Source organism: Gouania willdenowi, chromosome 15 (genome assembly GCF_900634775.1).
Source record: "Gouania willdenowi chromosome 15, fGouWil2.1, whole genome shotgun sequence".
Taxonomy (NCBI): Eukaryota; Metazoa; Chordata; class Actinopteri; order Blenniiformes; family Gobiesocidae; genus Gouania; species Gouania willdenowi.
In genome coordinates this window covers 10,175,701-10,192,085 of record NC_041058.1, presented here as the reverse complement: position 1 = coordinate 10,192,085, position 16,385 = coordinate 10,175,701, and the positions used below count along the sequence as shown (strand labels likewise).

General features: G+C 37.7%; 1 protein-coding gene across 2 annotated transcripts in view; it reads left to right on the top strand.

Moving 5' to 3' along the window:
• LOC114476589 (ankyrin-3-like) overlaps positions 1-16,385 on the top strand; it is a 170,055-nt gene that overhangs the window by 40,103 nt on the left and 113,567 nt on the right. Inside the window, exon 1 of one of the 2 annotated variants that reach the window (XM_028468299.1) lies at positions 9,056-9,195. The exons of the other annotated variant lie outside the window; for it this stretch is intronic. Within the exon in view, the coding sequence (XP_028324100.1) occupies positions 9,157-9,195 (39 nt within the window). The 5' untranslated portion in view covers positions 9,056-9,156. Of the gene's footprint in view, positions 1-9,055; positions 9,196-16,385 lie in introns of those variants that run through there. 2 annotated transcript variants of the gene reach the window in all.

Sequence of the window (16,385 nt, the reverse complement as noted above, 5' to 3'; positions counted from 1 at the left end):
TCAACTAGGACGACTTTTCTTTACAATACTTGTTAATTGGAGCTGTCAGGCCTTTGAAAGGCGTGAGCAGTAAAAAAAAAAAAAAGGCTCCAAACAAACTCAATATTTCTATGTGAGCTGATTGGAGGCTGAGCATGTTTGTGCAAGTGGCAAAAGGAATGAGGAAAAAGTGCAGATGGATTGAGTTGAAATGCCTAACCAGGAGTGTTCAGTCAGACAGAACATGCCATGAATACTTCTCTGATCATCTGAGTCGTCTTTGAACACGTGTGAAGGCTTTGTTGTTCCTGTAGAGGAAAAAAAACAGCTTCAAGCCAAAGACGAACCTGAATCTGCTTGTTCTGTGTTGCAGTTCATACATGGAGCTTAACATGTCATACATGTCTCTGCTATGGGTGTATATCAAAGAGTACCAAACAATCTCATCTTTCCAAAATTAGAGCACGTCCATTCTTAGCCTCCATCTGAACCCTCCTTTTATCTTCTTATTTTTTTCTCTTCTCCTCTTAATCGTCTGCTTGTTTTATCACAGCTGCATCATACTGGTCGCAGAGAGCTGTGAAATCCTGATGCAATGTTACATTTTTGACTGTTAAACACACAGAGAAACAACAAGAGGAGTATAAGGCGAGTCCAGCATGTTGTGTCTGAAACTTTCCTAAAAATATACCCTAACAATTGCTTCCACTCTTGGGTGTTTTTTGATACAAATTCACACAAACTGTTAAACTAAGTCAAAGATTTTCTTTTTTTAATCTCACATACTTGCTTCATGTACTGAGCTCATTAGGTCATCTCCTTAAGCTCACTGAGACTCTTTCAATGTTTAAAGATCCTTTTTTTTTAATGATCTTTGAGTTGATCAGTCTGTAAAAAGATTGATCAAACTCATGATTATACTTGATTTTCATAAACTCACTGTAGGTGTTTTCTGGTCTCATGTCGCACTATTAAATGCTGATTATAACTGAAGATGCAAACTGATGGAGCACTCCTCAGATCTAAATAAATTTGGTCTTGAAAGACTGAGCCCTTCCTGCACTTTATGACTCCATTCAAACCACAATGAGATTCACATCATCTGCAATGCATTTAAGTGCTTTTGGTTGATTCAATTTGAGCATAGAGACAAACATCTTTGTGCAGTTGGTGAGTTTAAAATGTCTTTCATTGTTTCTGTTGAATGTGCCATTAATAAGACTGTCAACACAATGATGGTGGAGAAAATATTTCAAATTCCATATAATTTCAATGCGTGAAAGTTAAATTTTTAACCAGATTTGAGTTGCACTTTACAAATATTTTTGTCTTCCATCTTTTCATCTTTCATTCTTTGTTGTGTATAACCTCTTTTTCTTTGGTTACATTTATTTACTTCTCTAAATCAGGATAGCGTATTTTGATGTGGATCATTTCAAGCAGAAAACCACTGAAGGCTTAGGTGGGATGTACAGTATGATCTGCCACTAAATAAGGACTAAGGTGTTTCCCTTATCACTGTATCTCAGTCTTGGTTTCTGCTCTGTGTCATTCATTCTAAGCTTCAATAATCGCTGTGTGGTGAGGCCATAAAAGGCATAAAGAATTAAATATACTGAATATTTCAATCTAAAACGTGTACCAAAAGTAGCTTAAGTCGAATGGCTGATTCTTCTTGTTCTAACAAAAACATTACATCCTGACATTTTCAAGCCAGACTCTGAATCACCGTAATGTAGCCACTGTTTGCATATGCTTGTCGAAAAAACCATTTCCCACTTTCGTAACTGATGAGTTTAACAAACATTGTCGTAGTTTGTTTAAAACGCTTCTCGTATATTCCTTGTGGAAGCTCATCTGTGTTTGATGCGAACCATTGCTATAATCAGAGAAGCTTTTACCAAGAATCTCTCAGGCTTTTTCAAACCGATGACATTTTCCAGAGTGACACCAAAGCCAGCAACAAGGTAACGTGAAAGGAATGTTTCATACTTTTAAAATAGAAATTCCTGAAATATCCTCAGAAAAGACAAACATTTTGTTTTATGGTTATTTCTTTTGAAGTGCAATTAAATTACACGCGAAACAGTCAAAAATGGAGACTTTGTCAGACTGTTTGATGGCAGGTGGTGTGAAAATCTTTGAATCACAGTCTGTGAAATTCCTGTGGCAGGAAGCATGTTTTTCTCCTCCCTCGTGACTCGCGTCTATTCGCAGCTCCCTTGTGCATCAGCTTTTCCTGCCCTTGTTTCCATGGAGACGAAAAGAGGTGTGGAGAATCCTGAAGCTGCTCTGTGGTCGCTGGCGTTGTCATGAGTGGTGCCAGCCGCTGACACTTACCTATAATGGCCCTTCAGTGCCAGCTGCTTTGCAAAGTAGGCACTGTATCTTCATAGAAGGACGTATGTAAAGCAGGTGGCTGCACAGCATATGTCAACCAAAATATGCCCCAAAAAATCAGTTATATTTACTAAAACATTCTATTATAATTGAAAATAAAAGGTGTTGCCTAAACATGTAATAAGACATTGATAATAGGTTCGGTATACTCTTATAAAAATGAATATACCCACAAACTGTGTTCATTTTAACAGCAAATTTGGAATTTGTTTTAGTCATTGTCCTTTGATTAAAATGTAATCAAAGGACTTTGACTATAACTGTAGTTTAAGTCAAATTGTAGTCATTAGGACTATTTCTGTATCATCTAATAATTATAATACTAATTCATTTTATTTAAAAGTGCCTTTCAAGCCACCCAAGGACACTTAAATACACAATAAAAACAGTAATAATAAAAACTGTGCAATAAAAAGAACAGTGTAGGAGAAATTATGGAATGTGAATTACAATTAATCTATAATTACATTTTAGCTAAATGTGATAATATTAACGCAGACAGATTAGATGTCATCAAAACCACATGATCACATGAGTTCTGATTGGATTTCGTCCCATGTGACGAAAATCTAGTTTCGTTTTTTATTATTTGACGACAACATCAGTTTATTTTGATGTAGTTTTCATTCAGATTTATCATTTTTAAACAAGTTGTAGTCTCCTTAATGTCACTTAAAAAATTTAGTCGTGGAAATCTGTGACGAAACACTTTAGTCAACTAAATACAAGAAACCATCACTGCTGCTGCTGTTCCATTAACCTCTATTTTATTCTGAAATATGACATTAATCCCTCTTTTCAGTCCTTTCTGTTGTTCTCTTACACAATAGCATTGACCTGCTCCATTGTCTGTTGGGTAATGTCCTTCTTTACGGCGCAGAGAGACTTGTTTGTTGATCTCATAACCAGATTAGCACTTGTCCGATTAACCCCTTGTCGCTGCTTGTAGCTAGAAGGGGTTTGAAAGGGCTACACATGCTGTTACTATCCCTGCTGTTATTGGTCCGTGGTTTCTGAGGCACTTTCCCTTCTCGCACCTGATGCACTTACGGACAACTTCAAACACTGGCAGAATTACCTAAGGATGCGAGAGGTGAAGAATGTGAGTTTTAAACGCAGTCACCGCAAGATGTTTGTTATTGTACATGTCAGGGATTTACTAAATGAAGGCTGACCTACATTCTCAGTGAGTGGGTGACAGAGATGCAAAAACACGCTGATAGGCTATTTTTGTGTTTGATGGATGACTCAGTCTGAAGAGGTTCAACAGGATCCACAGGGCTTTAACCATTACCTTATTAATCACTGAAGGTAAACACTTACCGGAGCTAGTGTTGTTCTTTGTAGGAACATTGGTGAAAAGTATTCATTTACCACGAAGATATTGGGACTTTCTCTATTTGTTGATCTACTCTTTATTTTTGGAATACAGGTTTACAGTTATCAGATTTTATTAAAACAAACTCTTATGTCATTGTGCTGTTAATCTGCCCACATTTAAACAAGAGCACTCAGAGAATGCAAACCTCCGGACACTTTAAAGGCTTGGAAAGTTTTTTTTTATCCCCAATAGTAATTATATTGTAGGTTCAAATGTTTGGGAACCCATAGTTTTCAAAAACTTGCAATGAATTGCACAATCTGAAATCGAACCAGATGAAATTGAGTAATTGAGGAACTTATTAGTTATTCTAGATCCCCTGCAAAATTTAATGGAATCTTCCATGGCGTAAGGTCTTTTTTGTTATTATTTTTGTTCAAATCTGCCAAGTAATCCCACTAGCAGATAAACAAATAAGCCATCTTGGCGAAGGTAACATTGCCTTTTTGGCAGATCTACTACCTTTGTGAGAGTACCTGATGAGAATCTATGATAAAACAAACTTAAACTCAACTTAATCTTCTGTACCCACTTGTCCCCTTTATCCCAGTTAATTTGCGCAGAAGAGAGAAAACCTGGCTATTACTGGGTCAACTCGCAAAAACGAACACTTCAGGGACTAAACTGAGCTTGGATGTGTCCAAAGTTTCGAGGCCATGACACAGCAGCATTAATAAATGCAGTTTTGGTACATATTTTTCCCAAGCGACAAATACATCTTTTGCTACACTGGTTGCAGACTGGTACATGTACACAATATTGTCATTCTTCTTTGGTTGCCCACGAACAGTAAAAAAATTTGCCAACAGTCTTGTTCTTCCCAATATAGCAACAAACAATAGCATTTGCACTGTGGACTTCCAACAAGTATCTAGATAGAGTAATCACAGTTGAAGAGCTGCTGTTGTGTTGTTGTGCGCCAGTTTGTTCAATGTTGTACAGCAGTAACCTTTGAGACATAGCGGAATCGAAGAGAATGTTGGCCTTCATTGTCCCATTTGACATGTCACCTTTTCATCCTGGTCTCGGTCTGAGTTACTGTGACATGTTGATCTTTGAGAACAAGAAGGTGAGAACACAATATGAAGAAGTCAGGATGGAGGTTAGGCAAACCAAATCTGAGTTGAAGTGCTCGAGTTAGGAAGACGTTGGCTATGTGTGGATCTAAGGCAGAAAACAAAAAGTAGAATTATGGCCATAGGACACCAAATCGTACTCTCTCTCTATGCTGGACCTGGGCTTTTGATGTCAATTTGAAGCAGTTGGGAGAGGTTGGAGAGCTGAAATGAAAAGACAACAGAGATGCAAGAAATCTGTTGGATGTTGCTTATCAGACTTGGCAAGATCTCACAGCCTCATGGGGTTTGGGGGGGTGGGGGGTTACAGCATTGATAAGTTCCTCCTCTTCTTTTCCTTCTGGCTGCTTTTTATGCCTTATTGCTTCAGTGATGGAGCTGCGTGATAGCCGCTCCGATGTTTGCGGTAATAGGCACGTCTCAGAGATTGACTGGGTTTGCTTCCTGAGCAACCTAAGATGAGATAAATGAGGCTTTTTACTTCACATATAGTGCTTGGACAATGAATAGAATCGTATTTATATTCTATTTGCAAGGTCATGATGTTGTATTACAATGTTCCACTCTTGTTAAGCTCACTTGTTTTTTTTAGCTACATGTGACATTGTAGCGATTCCTTCTGGCTCTCGAAATAACACGCATCACAGGCTTGTGATTTTTTTAACTTGCAATAACTGACATCATAAACCGTAGTCAACCAAAGTCTGATACCTGCTCAGTTATTGTTTAGATCAGAGGTTCTCAACCTTGGGGTCAGGATCCCATTTGGGGTGACTAGATGCCTTCTAGAAGCTAATAATATTTTTTGAACATTTTGAGCCCTTATTTGCTATTTTCATCCATTTTCTGCAACTACACCAAACTTGCCATGTTTTAGCCTATTTTCATCACTTTATCTTGCCATCGTATATATCTTTGAATGCATTTTTGCTACATGACTCCCATTTCTGCCTCTTCTCCATCAAATTTCAATACCTTTTCCACTTTTCCCACTTAATGTCACATTGACCCATTATTGTCACTTTTAACCTCTTTTCACCATATTTCATGGAAATTGTCATGCCCATTATTTGCCAATTTAAACTAACAGTTCCTACTTTGTAAATTACATTATCCAAGCCCCCCCATCCCCCATTTCTTCAACTTTTAAGCCAATATTAACTGAACTAATTTTTTTTGTCTGTTTTTGGCCACTCTAGTTTGCAACTTTAACCAATTTCTCTGGTTTGTAACCTATTTTATTTTCAATTAAAACAAGGATTTTTATCTTTAAGATGGCTGTATACTATGGTCCAAATAACAACCATCTTCCTGGATAACAGTGGACATTATTCAGATAAATAAATAAATGTGGTTATCACTGAGTCATAGAACAATGGACCATCATTTTGCTGACTTTATGGATGGGCCCCAAAAAGCTCTCCCCTTTATTCCCCCCGATAGATGGCCCTGTCTCAGTGGAGGTCCCTGGTTTCTGGCGCCTTTATTTTGGGGGTCGCGTGCTGAAAAGGTTGAGATCCACTGCTTTAGATTACCATTTTAAAATCAATGTGACAGAATTGATATTTGTATTACAGCGAGACGGTGGACTTGACATTCGTGCCACCAATCTCTTGCCCTGACCTTTTCCCTGGAACTAACTTTTTTCTGTGTGTGTGTGGGTACATGCGTGCATCAGTGCATGCATATCATCACTAATGTGTGAGAAAGATGAGGCTATATTAGTGCGTGCGACCCAGACTTTGTTTGTGTAGTGTGTGCAGCGTTTCTGCTTGCATATGCAGTTTGTACAGGTGGCTGTGCTCTTATCAGTATGCAAACACAATTAGCTGATTTATATCCATCTAAAACTTCAATGAACTGTAATTGTAACCTTTCCCTGTTGTTTACTTTACCAATACTCTAATCCACAAGGAAAGAAGAGCTAAGTGTAGTAAATCCATATTCCCCTTACTTAGCAGTCTCTGTTTGGATGGAAAGGTTTGCTGAGGGCTCACTGTCACCCTACTATCCTGTGATTGAAAACCAAGCCTGTATGTGATCAAACACCATGGCAGCTCCAATGTCTGGGACACAGGTCACTACTGGGTAACAGAAACTTCATTCCACTTTAGTGCCCTAGATTAGTCTCTAATCTTTGGGCTCAGGGTCTGTATGAAAGCATTTGGCTTTGTCGAACTAAACTCATTTGTCTGAAATGTATTTATCAGATTTCAATGAATAAACATTCAAAAACTCCAGGAATCTTTTGCGTAATATTTCACTGTTGAATATGTGTGTCCTCACACTTTAAAGAGGGGCTCACTGGGTCCGACCGGGCTTTTTCAGGTGATTGGTGTACCTGTGTGTGTAAGTGATGATACTTTGATATGGGTCTGGTGTGCTGTGCAAGTGTAAGAAAGGCTCCTTGAGCACATAACGTTTTGGCACATCTCTATGATCCCATCATGAAAGGGAAACTTGATATTCCACTGCCCAGCAGCTTAGTGAAAGTAACAAGACTGCACAAACACACAACTCCTGCAGCTCCTATTACAGGGTCCAGCAAGGTTATGTGTGGGCAAACACTCACAGACGACCGCTTTGCAGCTTTTTGCTACCTCATCGTAACTGTCACTTAGTACATGTTCCTCTATAATTACATACGAAGACCATGCATGTATATTCTGTGTTAAGGCATCTACATAAACATGCATTCCCACCAACTAATCACCCCAAACAATCAAACTGGCACAGAATAAGCATTACACCAGCACTTTGCAGCATATGGCACGTAGACCCACTGATGGGCACACACATATGGTGCTGGTGGCTTTCTGCTGCTGAACATGAGAGGAAGCCACGGCGCCTACCTTTGATCAAACTCCAAAAGCACAGATCACATTGCACCGAGTACAACTTACAAAAAATGTACTGTTTTTAGTTGCATCATTTCGCCTCATTATCTCAGGGAGCCTTTTCTCTGCTTTCTACAGCTTTCGTGCATGTTTACTTTCACAATCGAGGGATATATCTCTCAGTAAACTTAAAGTTTTTTTTAACTGGCCTAAAAAGACAGTTACATAATTTGATTTTTGTGGGGGTTTTTTTTGCATGTACTTGTCAAATGTTAATAGAATGCTGTTTTACATTCTAATCTAGTAATTGTGGGCGTCTTTGACTAATTAAAGTCTTGCCTTTATAAATGCTGATCTAAAGCAACTAAAATGTCTAGCTGTCTGCACGATATAGTTGTTTACTTTTTTTTTATTATATACAATTTAAACTGCATGTATAAAATGTGCTACACTCTGACTTTTGCTTTACGTTGTCTGCACATGCTGTCAAGAAGAGTCAACACTACATGTAGTGCAATCTTTTAACTACATCTAGGCACGGTTTGTTATTGTAATTAAACAATTACATTTATTTTATCAACCATCACCAGTCCTCCCTAAGGAAGGGTAAGAAAAATGTTATTCTGGAAAGTTATAGAAAGAGAGGGCAGTGATACACCTTGGTGGGTGGGAAAGGAACTGTGAAGAGGGAGTTAGGGTGGGACATTGGAAGGAGTCAAAGTATATTGAAACCATTGAAATCCTGAAATGTTTGTCTAATTATATGATTTGAGTTGAGGAATAAGGTTGAGTAACTTTACCAAAAGTCTCTGATTTGCTACTAGATCGTCAGCTAATAGGCTCTACAACATGATTTCATGCAGAAATGAAGGAAAATTGAAAAGAAACACTAATTCTTCATCTTCCATATTATCCTGATTTTCATTATACTACAACCAGTGAGTTTTTATCCCTGCTTTGCAGTTAGAAACGTTTGGAAAATGTGAGCAGACAACCATAGAGCAGCTGCTGGATGTTCAGTTTGTGATTACATGAAGTCTTTATTGTGTCCCTTTGGGGCAGAGCTGGTTTATCTGTGTCACAGGACCAAAGTCCTTCATGTAAAAAGATGAAATGATTGGAACACCAAACCTACAGAACAGAGGAGGGGTAGACTGAGCTATTTGCAAAAGTCAAGTTAAATCCTCAAAATATAACCTTTCCCTACACCTATTCGCCTGCTATATGGCTGTAAATGTACCAATTATTAAAAATACTCTAATGTTACAGAGACCTTTGATTTGTTCACATGCCTCTTATGTTGTGCAATATTATATTTAACAGGGGTCAAAGTGTAAGACAAATCAAGAACTGATAAAGTAAAAGAATTAGACTTATACACAGGGAGAAAGACGGTAAAACACAGTATCCACTGAACATAAAACTAAGTCTGCAAACCAGGAGACTTGGACGAGCCAGACTTGAAGTGAGAGGCTCAAAGGTGATGGTGATGACGTCCGTTGGAAGGTGTATCACAGAGAAGGTAGGGCCATTCTTTGTGTTCCATTGATGTTCAGAGAGTTAAATCCAGAAGGCCACAAAGGCTTTTGTCTATTTTCATAAAACTTGTTAGCAATGCTTGCCCCGGTTTACCTGTGGGTTTGTTCTGTGTGACAGTGCGTCAGTTTTCTTTTGTTACTCCAGTTTCCTCCTTGAGTCTGTATGGTTTTTCTCTACCTTCTCAGTTCTTTTAATTAAACAACTCCGAGGACAGATGAGAAGAATAGTTTAATTTCAATGAGGTTTATTCCAGTTACAGTCATAATTAAAGTACAAACACAGGAAGCCACAGGAAGAAACTTATGTCTGTCTGTGTATCTTCATGACTGGACCCTTCGTGTATCCAGCGGAGTCTGGTACAACCATGTTATAGCCATATATCACAGGGCTCTGAGATGACTTTGTTGAGAGGGCAGTGTAGCGCCTCCGTCAGTGACCTTGAGGTCAAACCTTGAGGTCAAATGCACACTTTGTGTTCAAACCAAATCATGTAGAGTTTCTGGGCCTACCAGAAGCAAACCTTGAAAAATACAGAAATAACCTTTTAAGTCCAACAACATGATTGTTAAAGGGGACATATCATGCTAAATCCACTTTTTTAGCCCTTAAATGCATTTTGTTGTATATTGAGATTGTTTAGAAGCACAGAAAAGTGCAAATTAATCTCTTCAGGTGCTCCGTTGATATCTTTATATTCTGTTTTGGTCATATTTTTCAATCTGTTTCGATTTTTCGATTCTCTATTACGTTTTTTGAACAATAACGTCAGCGGAACTGCTAAATTAGGACATCGACTCCAGGCCCAACACGTCGAGCAATCCGCCATTTTTATTTCTCGCTTTTATTTTGTAGTCCAAGCTCCAGGATGCAGAAGTTACGAGAGGAGAAATCAAAATGTTTGGTTGTTGGATGTAGTAACCCACACGCTTCATTACAATGTCTCCCAGCATCAGAACCTTTTCAAAGTGCCTGGTTGAGTTTTATTTTTCACGGAAATGTACCCACATCTGTGGGTAAGGTCATTTTTGTGTGTGTGAAGCACTTCAAGGATGACTGCTTCTGCAACCTCCGCCAGTATAAAGAAGGATTTGCTGAAAGACTTTGTCTGATTGAGGGATAAATTCCTTCTATCTTTGGAGACAACAAACAGAGCACTTTGGTAAGCTGTAAATAACGCTAAAAAGTGTGATGATAAGACATCCCTGTCATTGTTTTGTTAGCATTAGCAGTTGCACCGTCTTCATATGTTAGCGCTGTGTGCTCGTTTTAGATCCTTGATGATATGGCCTACGTGATTTAATTTAAGTCTAAAGTTTTCATTAGTCATTTCATCTTGCCGTTTTTATCTCCGAAAAGACTGTATTAAAATGCATTTCGTGACATTAGCTTGGCGCTAGCGTTAGCTCGGTGCTTGTGTTAGCTCACTTGTTAGGGTTCTGCAGGTTTATCATCTTCATTTTCATCTCGCTCCGCTGGGTCCGACTCTGGCTCGAACATGTAAGGCTGGATGGACAAGTCTTCTGTTGTTGACATTTTGTAAATAACGTGTATAATAAACTTTTTCTGCGCCGCTACATAGCCATTTCTCTTCTATCAAACTACAAAAATGGCCGAGCAGGGTGGAGTTGAACCTGGAGAGGGGGCGGGGTATGAAGTGTCTCATTTGTATTTCAAGAGACCACACCAAAACGAGTTGCTCTTAGAAGCACATCAGAAAAGTGGTAGAAAAGGGGTCTGGGGAGCTATAATAATGAGGAATTCAGACCCAAGCAGTGCAGTTCCGCTTTATATAGACCACAACTGTATGATTTATATGTAAAAAGGAAGGATTTAAAACCATGATATGTCTCCTTTAAGACAAATCAAGTCTATTCACCCACTATACAAGTAAATGTGCGCATGTATTTACACAATGACTACACTGCCTAACAGATCTCTACAAAGCTGAGTGATCAAACTGTCAACAGATAATGAATTACGGTAGTCTTCAGTAAATTGAAAAATAACGGCTTGAATAGGAAATTAATGACACTTTTGTAATGCATAGATTTTGTACGTGACTAAAGAGTTAATTCATTTGTTCATAATATTTACGTAGACAGACTTCCTAATTTAAACAGACATTAACAATAGATCATTTACATCACAGGAAGCCAGGTTTGAAAGAATACCTGTTCAGCTCAAACATTGGGAGAACATGCAAACGTGCTTTTTGTTTTCAGCTATTGGTTCTCAACACTATACTATTCTATTGCCATAATGCACATTTCTTAAAAAATTATAATAAAAAAAACCTTACCGGCAGCTTGGGGTGGAATAGTGACATTGTAATCAATAATCAATACAAACATTTTCAATTATTGTTTATAGTTATTTATAATTATCGGTAAATTACTGTATAAGGAATGTTGATGTATATTTTCAAAGCATTACATCTGAGCTGCTGATTTTTTTTTTTTTTTTTTTTACATAAAACAAACTGTATATAATTTATAATTTAAAACAGCCCTTTTTGTTTAGTGTTTTTTTATTGCGTTGTTGCCCTTTAACATGCAGTTCTAACTGAATGCTCTGCTGGTTAAATATAATGTAAATTAGCTAAACTTGCTTCCTGTATCTGAATGCAAATGCTATGTTTTTAAAAACAACAATTCATCAGATTTGTAAACAAATCAAATCGTGAGGTACCTAAACATTCTCCCCCCTATTGGCAGCCTGGTCAGTCGTTTCCTTCATTAATAATGCTTCAATGTGTGTTTTGTCTGTGACATATTCACAGAAATGAGATGCAGAGCACTGAGAAGAAAATTATGCATTTGTATTTGGGAAAAATGTAGCATTTCATGAATAAAATCTTTGGTGTAGGTTATGTAATCTAGAGTGTAGATACACAGCATGCAACGCAGCTTCTCGCCCTTTGTGCAGCGTTCGTGTTGGAATGACTAACTGCTCATATAGAAGCTGCTTGTAAATGGGAAAACGGTGCATGTGATTGAGTGAGCCTTGTATTGGCTGTTGCCAACAGACCATGAAATTATTTATTCTTTTTCTGCTATTTGTGTGTAGTGCAGAGCAGAGAGGGGCTTATTTCTCTCCCACTCTCCATCAGCGAGAACATGAACTCCCCATTGATTACTGTAAACTCCTGATCGACAGGAAACTGTTTGTTTCTTCATCCAACAATGACTTATTGGTTATATTTTCTCACTTTACCTGATATATTAATGTTTTTCCCTCATCATGTGTTTCAGTATCCAGCATGGATGCATTAGACACAAATTACACATACAAACATTTTTTTTTTTTTTATGAAGTGTAATATAGTACAATTGTTTCCATGAAAGTGTGATGTTAGTAGGCCATACTTTTTTAAAATAAATTTACAAAAAGTACTCTGTGCAAGTACATTTTCAATATGTTACTAGTGAAAATTTGAATGAACCTAAAATACAATAAAGTACTATATTGTTTTGTTTTTTTTAATCAGGGTATGTTCAGCTTTTTGAGTGTTACTAACCTTGTCATATGTAGTGTGTTATTACTAGTCTATTAATGAATCACAATAACTATTCTATATCATCTCCTTTTATTCTTTATCGTCATTAAAAAAGAAAAAAGATGAAGGAACATTGAAGAATGCATGGCTACGTATTTTTTAGGAGCAGTTTTATAAACCAGATTTATTCTCTAACCTTTCTTAACCATGACATTACATTAAAAGTAAAATAAAAACCTCATTGTGGATTCCTTCCTGTAGCTGCTTTGGTGTGACCTACATTTTGTGCAATACTGTGCAATGATGAGTAGCTCCATCTTCTCTGTTTATCCACTCTCATTGAACATCAAAGGTAGATATAAAAAAAAAACATCACTGATGTGTGATTTTGACCTGATTATACCTGATAGATAATCTGTGTGTGTGTGAGAAATTGTCTGTCTGCCTGTCTGTCTGTCTGTGTGTCTGTCTGTCTGTGTGTGTGTCCTCTTCTATGAATCTCTGGCTGCCCCTCAGTGGCTAAACCATGGAAAGACATTTTGTCCTGCTTTGTCGTGACACATTTAGGAGATATGATTGAGTCAAAGTGTAATATGATTTATGAAGGAAATGTTTATAAGTTTTACTACAGCAACAAACCCTGCAACCAATCACAAATATTTCCGTTTGCTTGACTGAATCTAACAAATTAATTAAGCATCAGTTTTAATGTTTTTGCTGCTTTTCCCTCCATATCTCTTGTTTGATCACTTTTGTTGTCCATAATTCCTGAAAATCTTCTCTCCAGGATTATAATAATTGAGCAAACAGTCACATTATAAGCTTAACCTGCACACAGGGTTTTAAAACTGTATATGCTCTGAAATTATTTCCATAAAATGTTGTTATAAAGACGTTAAATACACGTTTGTATATTTTGTTAATGTTTTTAGGCCCTAATACCTGACACTATTTTTTTATTAATTTATTTTTTTAGGGAAGGTTTTTGTTATAAACGTTGTTGAACACTAGAGGGCAGCAGATCACAAAAAATAGGTTTGACTGTTCTTTTTTGTTAACTGAATGAATCTAATGTATTTGTTACTGATTCTCCATTCAAGCTGACATCCATCATCCAACATTTAAAAAAAAAAAAAAAAAATACATACAAGCCTTTAATAGACAAGATTTAAGCGATTTTAAACATGAAAATATTTGTAACAGTAACAAATTCAGTTTCACAGAGAGCAACATAGTCCTAAATAGAAAAGAAAAAGCATGATTTGTGTCCTGGATTGGTATTTATTTTGTAGCTTTTTCTCAAATTTGTGAATACGCTACAGGCTGTGTCATTATTTAATGTGACTTAAGGTGTGAATGTTTTTTTTCTGTATATTAGCATTATGTTGACCAGCCTTTCACCCTGTTAAAGATGGTGTAGGAGCCATAATTTAGTTGTATTGTATTATTTTGTCATTCCATTTACCTGAGCCTGATGTGGGCGGGGCTAGTGGGTTATTTAGGTTGCCATGGTCGGTTGACGCAGGTGTTGTTCATTTTGGATTAAGAAGTGCTCAAATGTGTTTCGTTGGGTCGCCTGCATGAGTTCACCTTTTTTGGTTGAACTCTCTGTATTTATTGGAAATGCTTAGTTATTGTTGGAATAAACAAGCAGATGTATCAATGGCAAAGATGGAAATGTTCATTTTAATCCATAACTGAGCACACGTCAAAACAATTCCTGAATGCAACCCGTAGTGGACAAGTTAAAGGATTTGGCTACATTTGGGCTTGTATATATGAACGGATGGAGGTCATTGATAGTAAAGTGTTATAATTCAGGTTTGTAACCTCACACTGACCTGTCCAGCCTGAGCTCTGCAGATGTTGCCTTTACTTTGACCCTTTTTGTTGCTGTTTGGGGACAATTTGCTGTGGTTGTTGAGGTTGAAAAGGTCAATGAGATTGATGGAGTGATTGGTTTTGTTGCTCTTGTGGGAATATTACTCAGAACAAGGACGACCACTGACTGAGTTAAAAAAGAAGAAAGAAATATTATATATAATATATTCAAATATAGATATTTGAATCAAATATCGAGGGTGTGGAGTGTATTTGCCACTACTTACACTTGTATCACTATTTAAAATAAATATTGGTTATTGATTATTTTTAAACATAAAAAAAACATTTCAACATTTCCAACATTCATAAGACACACAAAAAAGGGGTGCCACACCATTACATTTTTTATAGTGACGAATCTCCAAGCGACTTTAACATCTTCTGCCAATTTGTCACACAAACAAAACTCCAACATCCAAAGTTTGTAAATATGTGTTAAAAGTACATGAGGTTGCATGCTTTTATTTTGTAGTATCCTGGTTGTAGCATCCTGGCTCTGTGTGAATGCGTGTGGATGGCAGAGTGCCTGAAAAATGGTGGAATACATCCAATAATTGTCGATTGTTTTTAAAATAAAATTTCAGCCACCAGGCAGCCAATTCTGCTTCACTGCCATCGTCATTATTTTCTACTTTGCTTGCAAATGTCTGGTAGATTAAAACTAGGACACCTTGACTTGGATTAGTACAATAAGTGATGGCTATAAAAGGTTTTGGCCTACTTTTGGTTTGAATGTAGATTGTTGGTTTATTGCCTTTTAAAAATAATTTTACATCTTATTTTTTGATAATTTAGCTTTATCTAATTGAATATATTTTTACCCATAATGCCTCTTTTGATATTTCCCTCCAGACAAAGGATTTTTTATGCTGCTGGTCTGTTTATCATGTGCACATGTGCTGTTGTATCTTCTTCATGCTTCATCCACACACACGCGTGCACGTACCCACCCCCTGCACACTCCTCTCCCAATCCCTCTTCTTACCTCTCCACGCTCCTTATCCATCTACCCTCTCCTCTGAGCCACCCCATTGGCCATCGCCTAGCAACCACATGATAATTTGGCATAATGTGACACCCCCCTGATGCATGATGAGGGCTGTAAGTCAGCTTTAGCCCATCGTCCCTCCCCTCCATTTGGTAGTGGCTGGTGTTTGTGGTTGAAAAGGGACAAAAAAAATGATGATGGGTGTGGGGTGGGGGGGGGGGGGGGTGGATTTCACGCTCGTATCGTTACATGACGGGTGTCCACCGGCTAAACCTGTCAAGTCTCCCTGGAGGGATGTTCCCCTTTTTTCACTCCCAGCAGTGCTCAATCATCTTCTTTTTTTATTTCCAGATTTTCTCTGTATGGTTCCTGCATGTAACGTCCACATACAGTGGATGTGGATGAAAAGAACACAGGCATGTCATGAGACAGCCCTCCCTGTATCGACAGGACCTTAGGCTCACGGGTGACTGTGACACACACACAGACAGGCACGCCGGCAGGAGAGGAAACACAAAGATGGCTGCTGCATGCGTACTCCATCTGTTTCCATGTCTGACGTGATGGAATCATGAAGGACATCCTAAATAAGACAGCCATTTTTATTATCTGTCAACAGATTCATATTATTCAGGGGAAATCTTTGCTGTTCCTCCTTCCTTATATTTTCCCACTCTCCATCTATCTTTATTTTATTATTTTAAATGACCTGAGTGAAGAAGTGAAAAATCCGTTTCCACTTTATCTCTCTGTCATTCACACACCTGGCCAATGAAGATAGAAAGAAAAGATAAGGATAACCTTT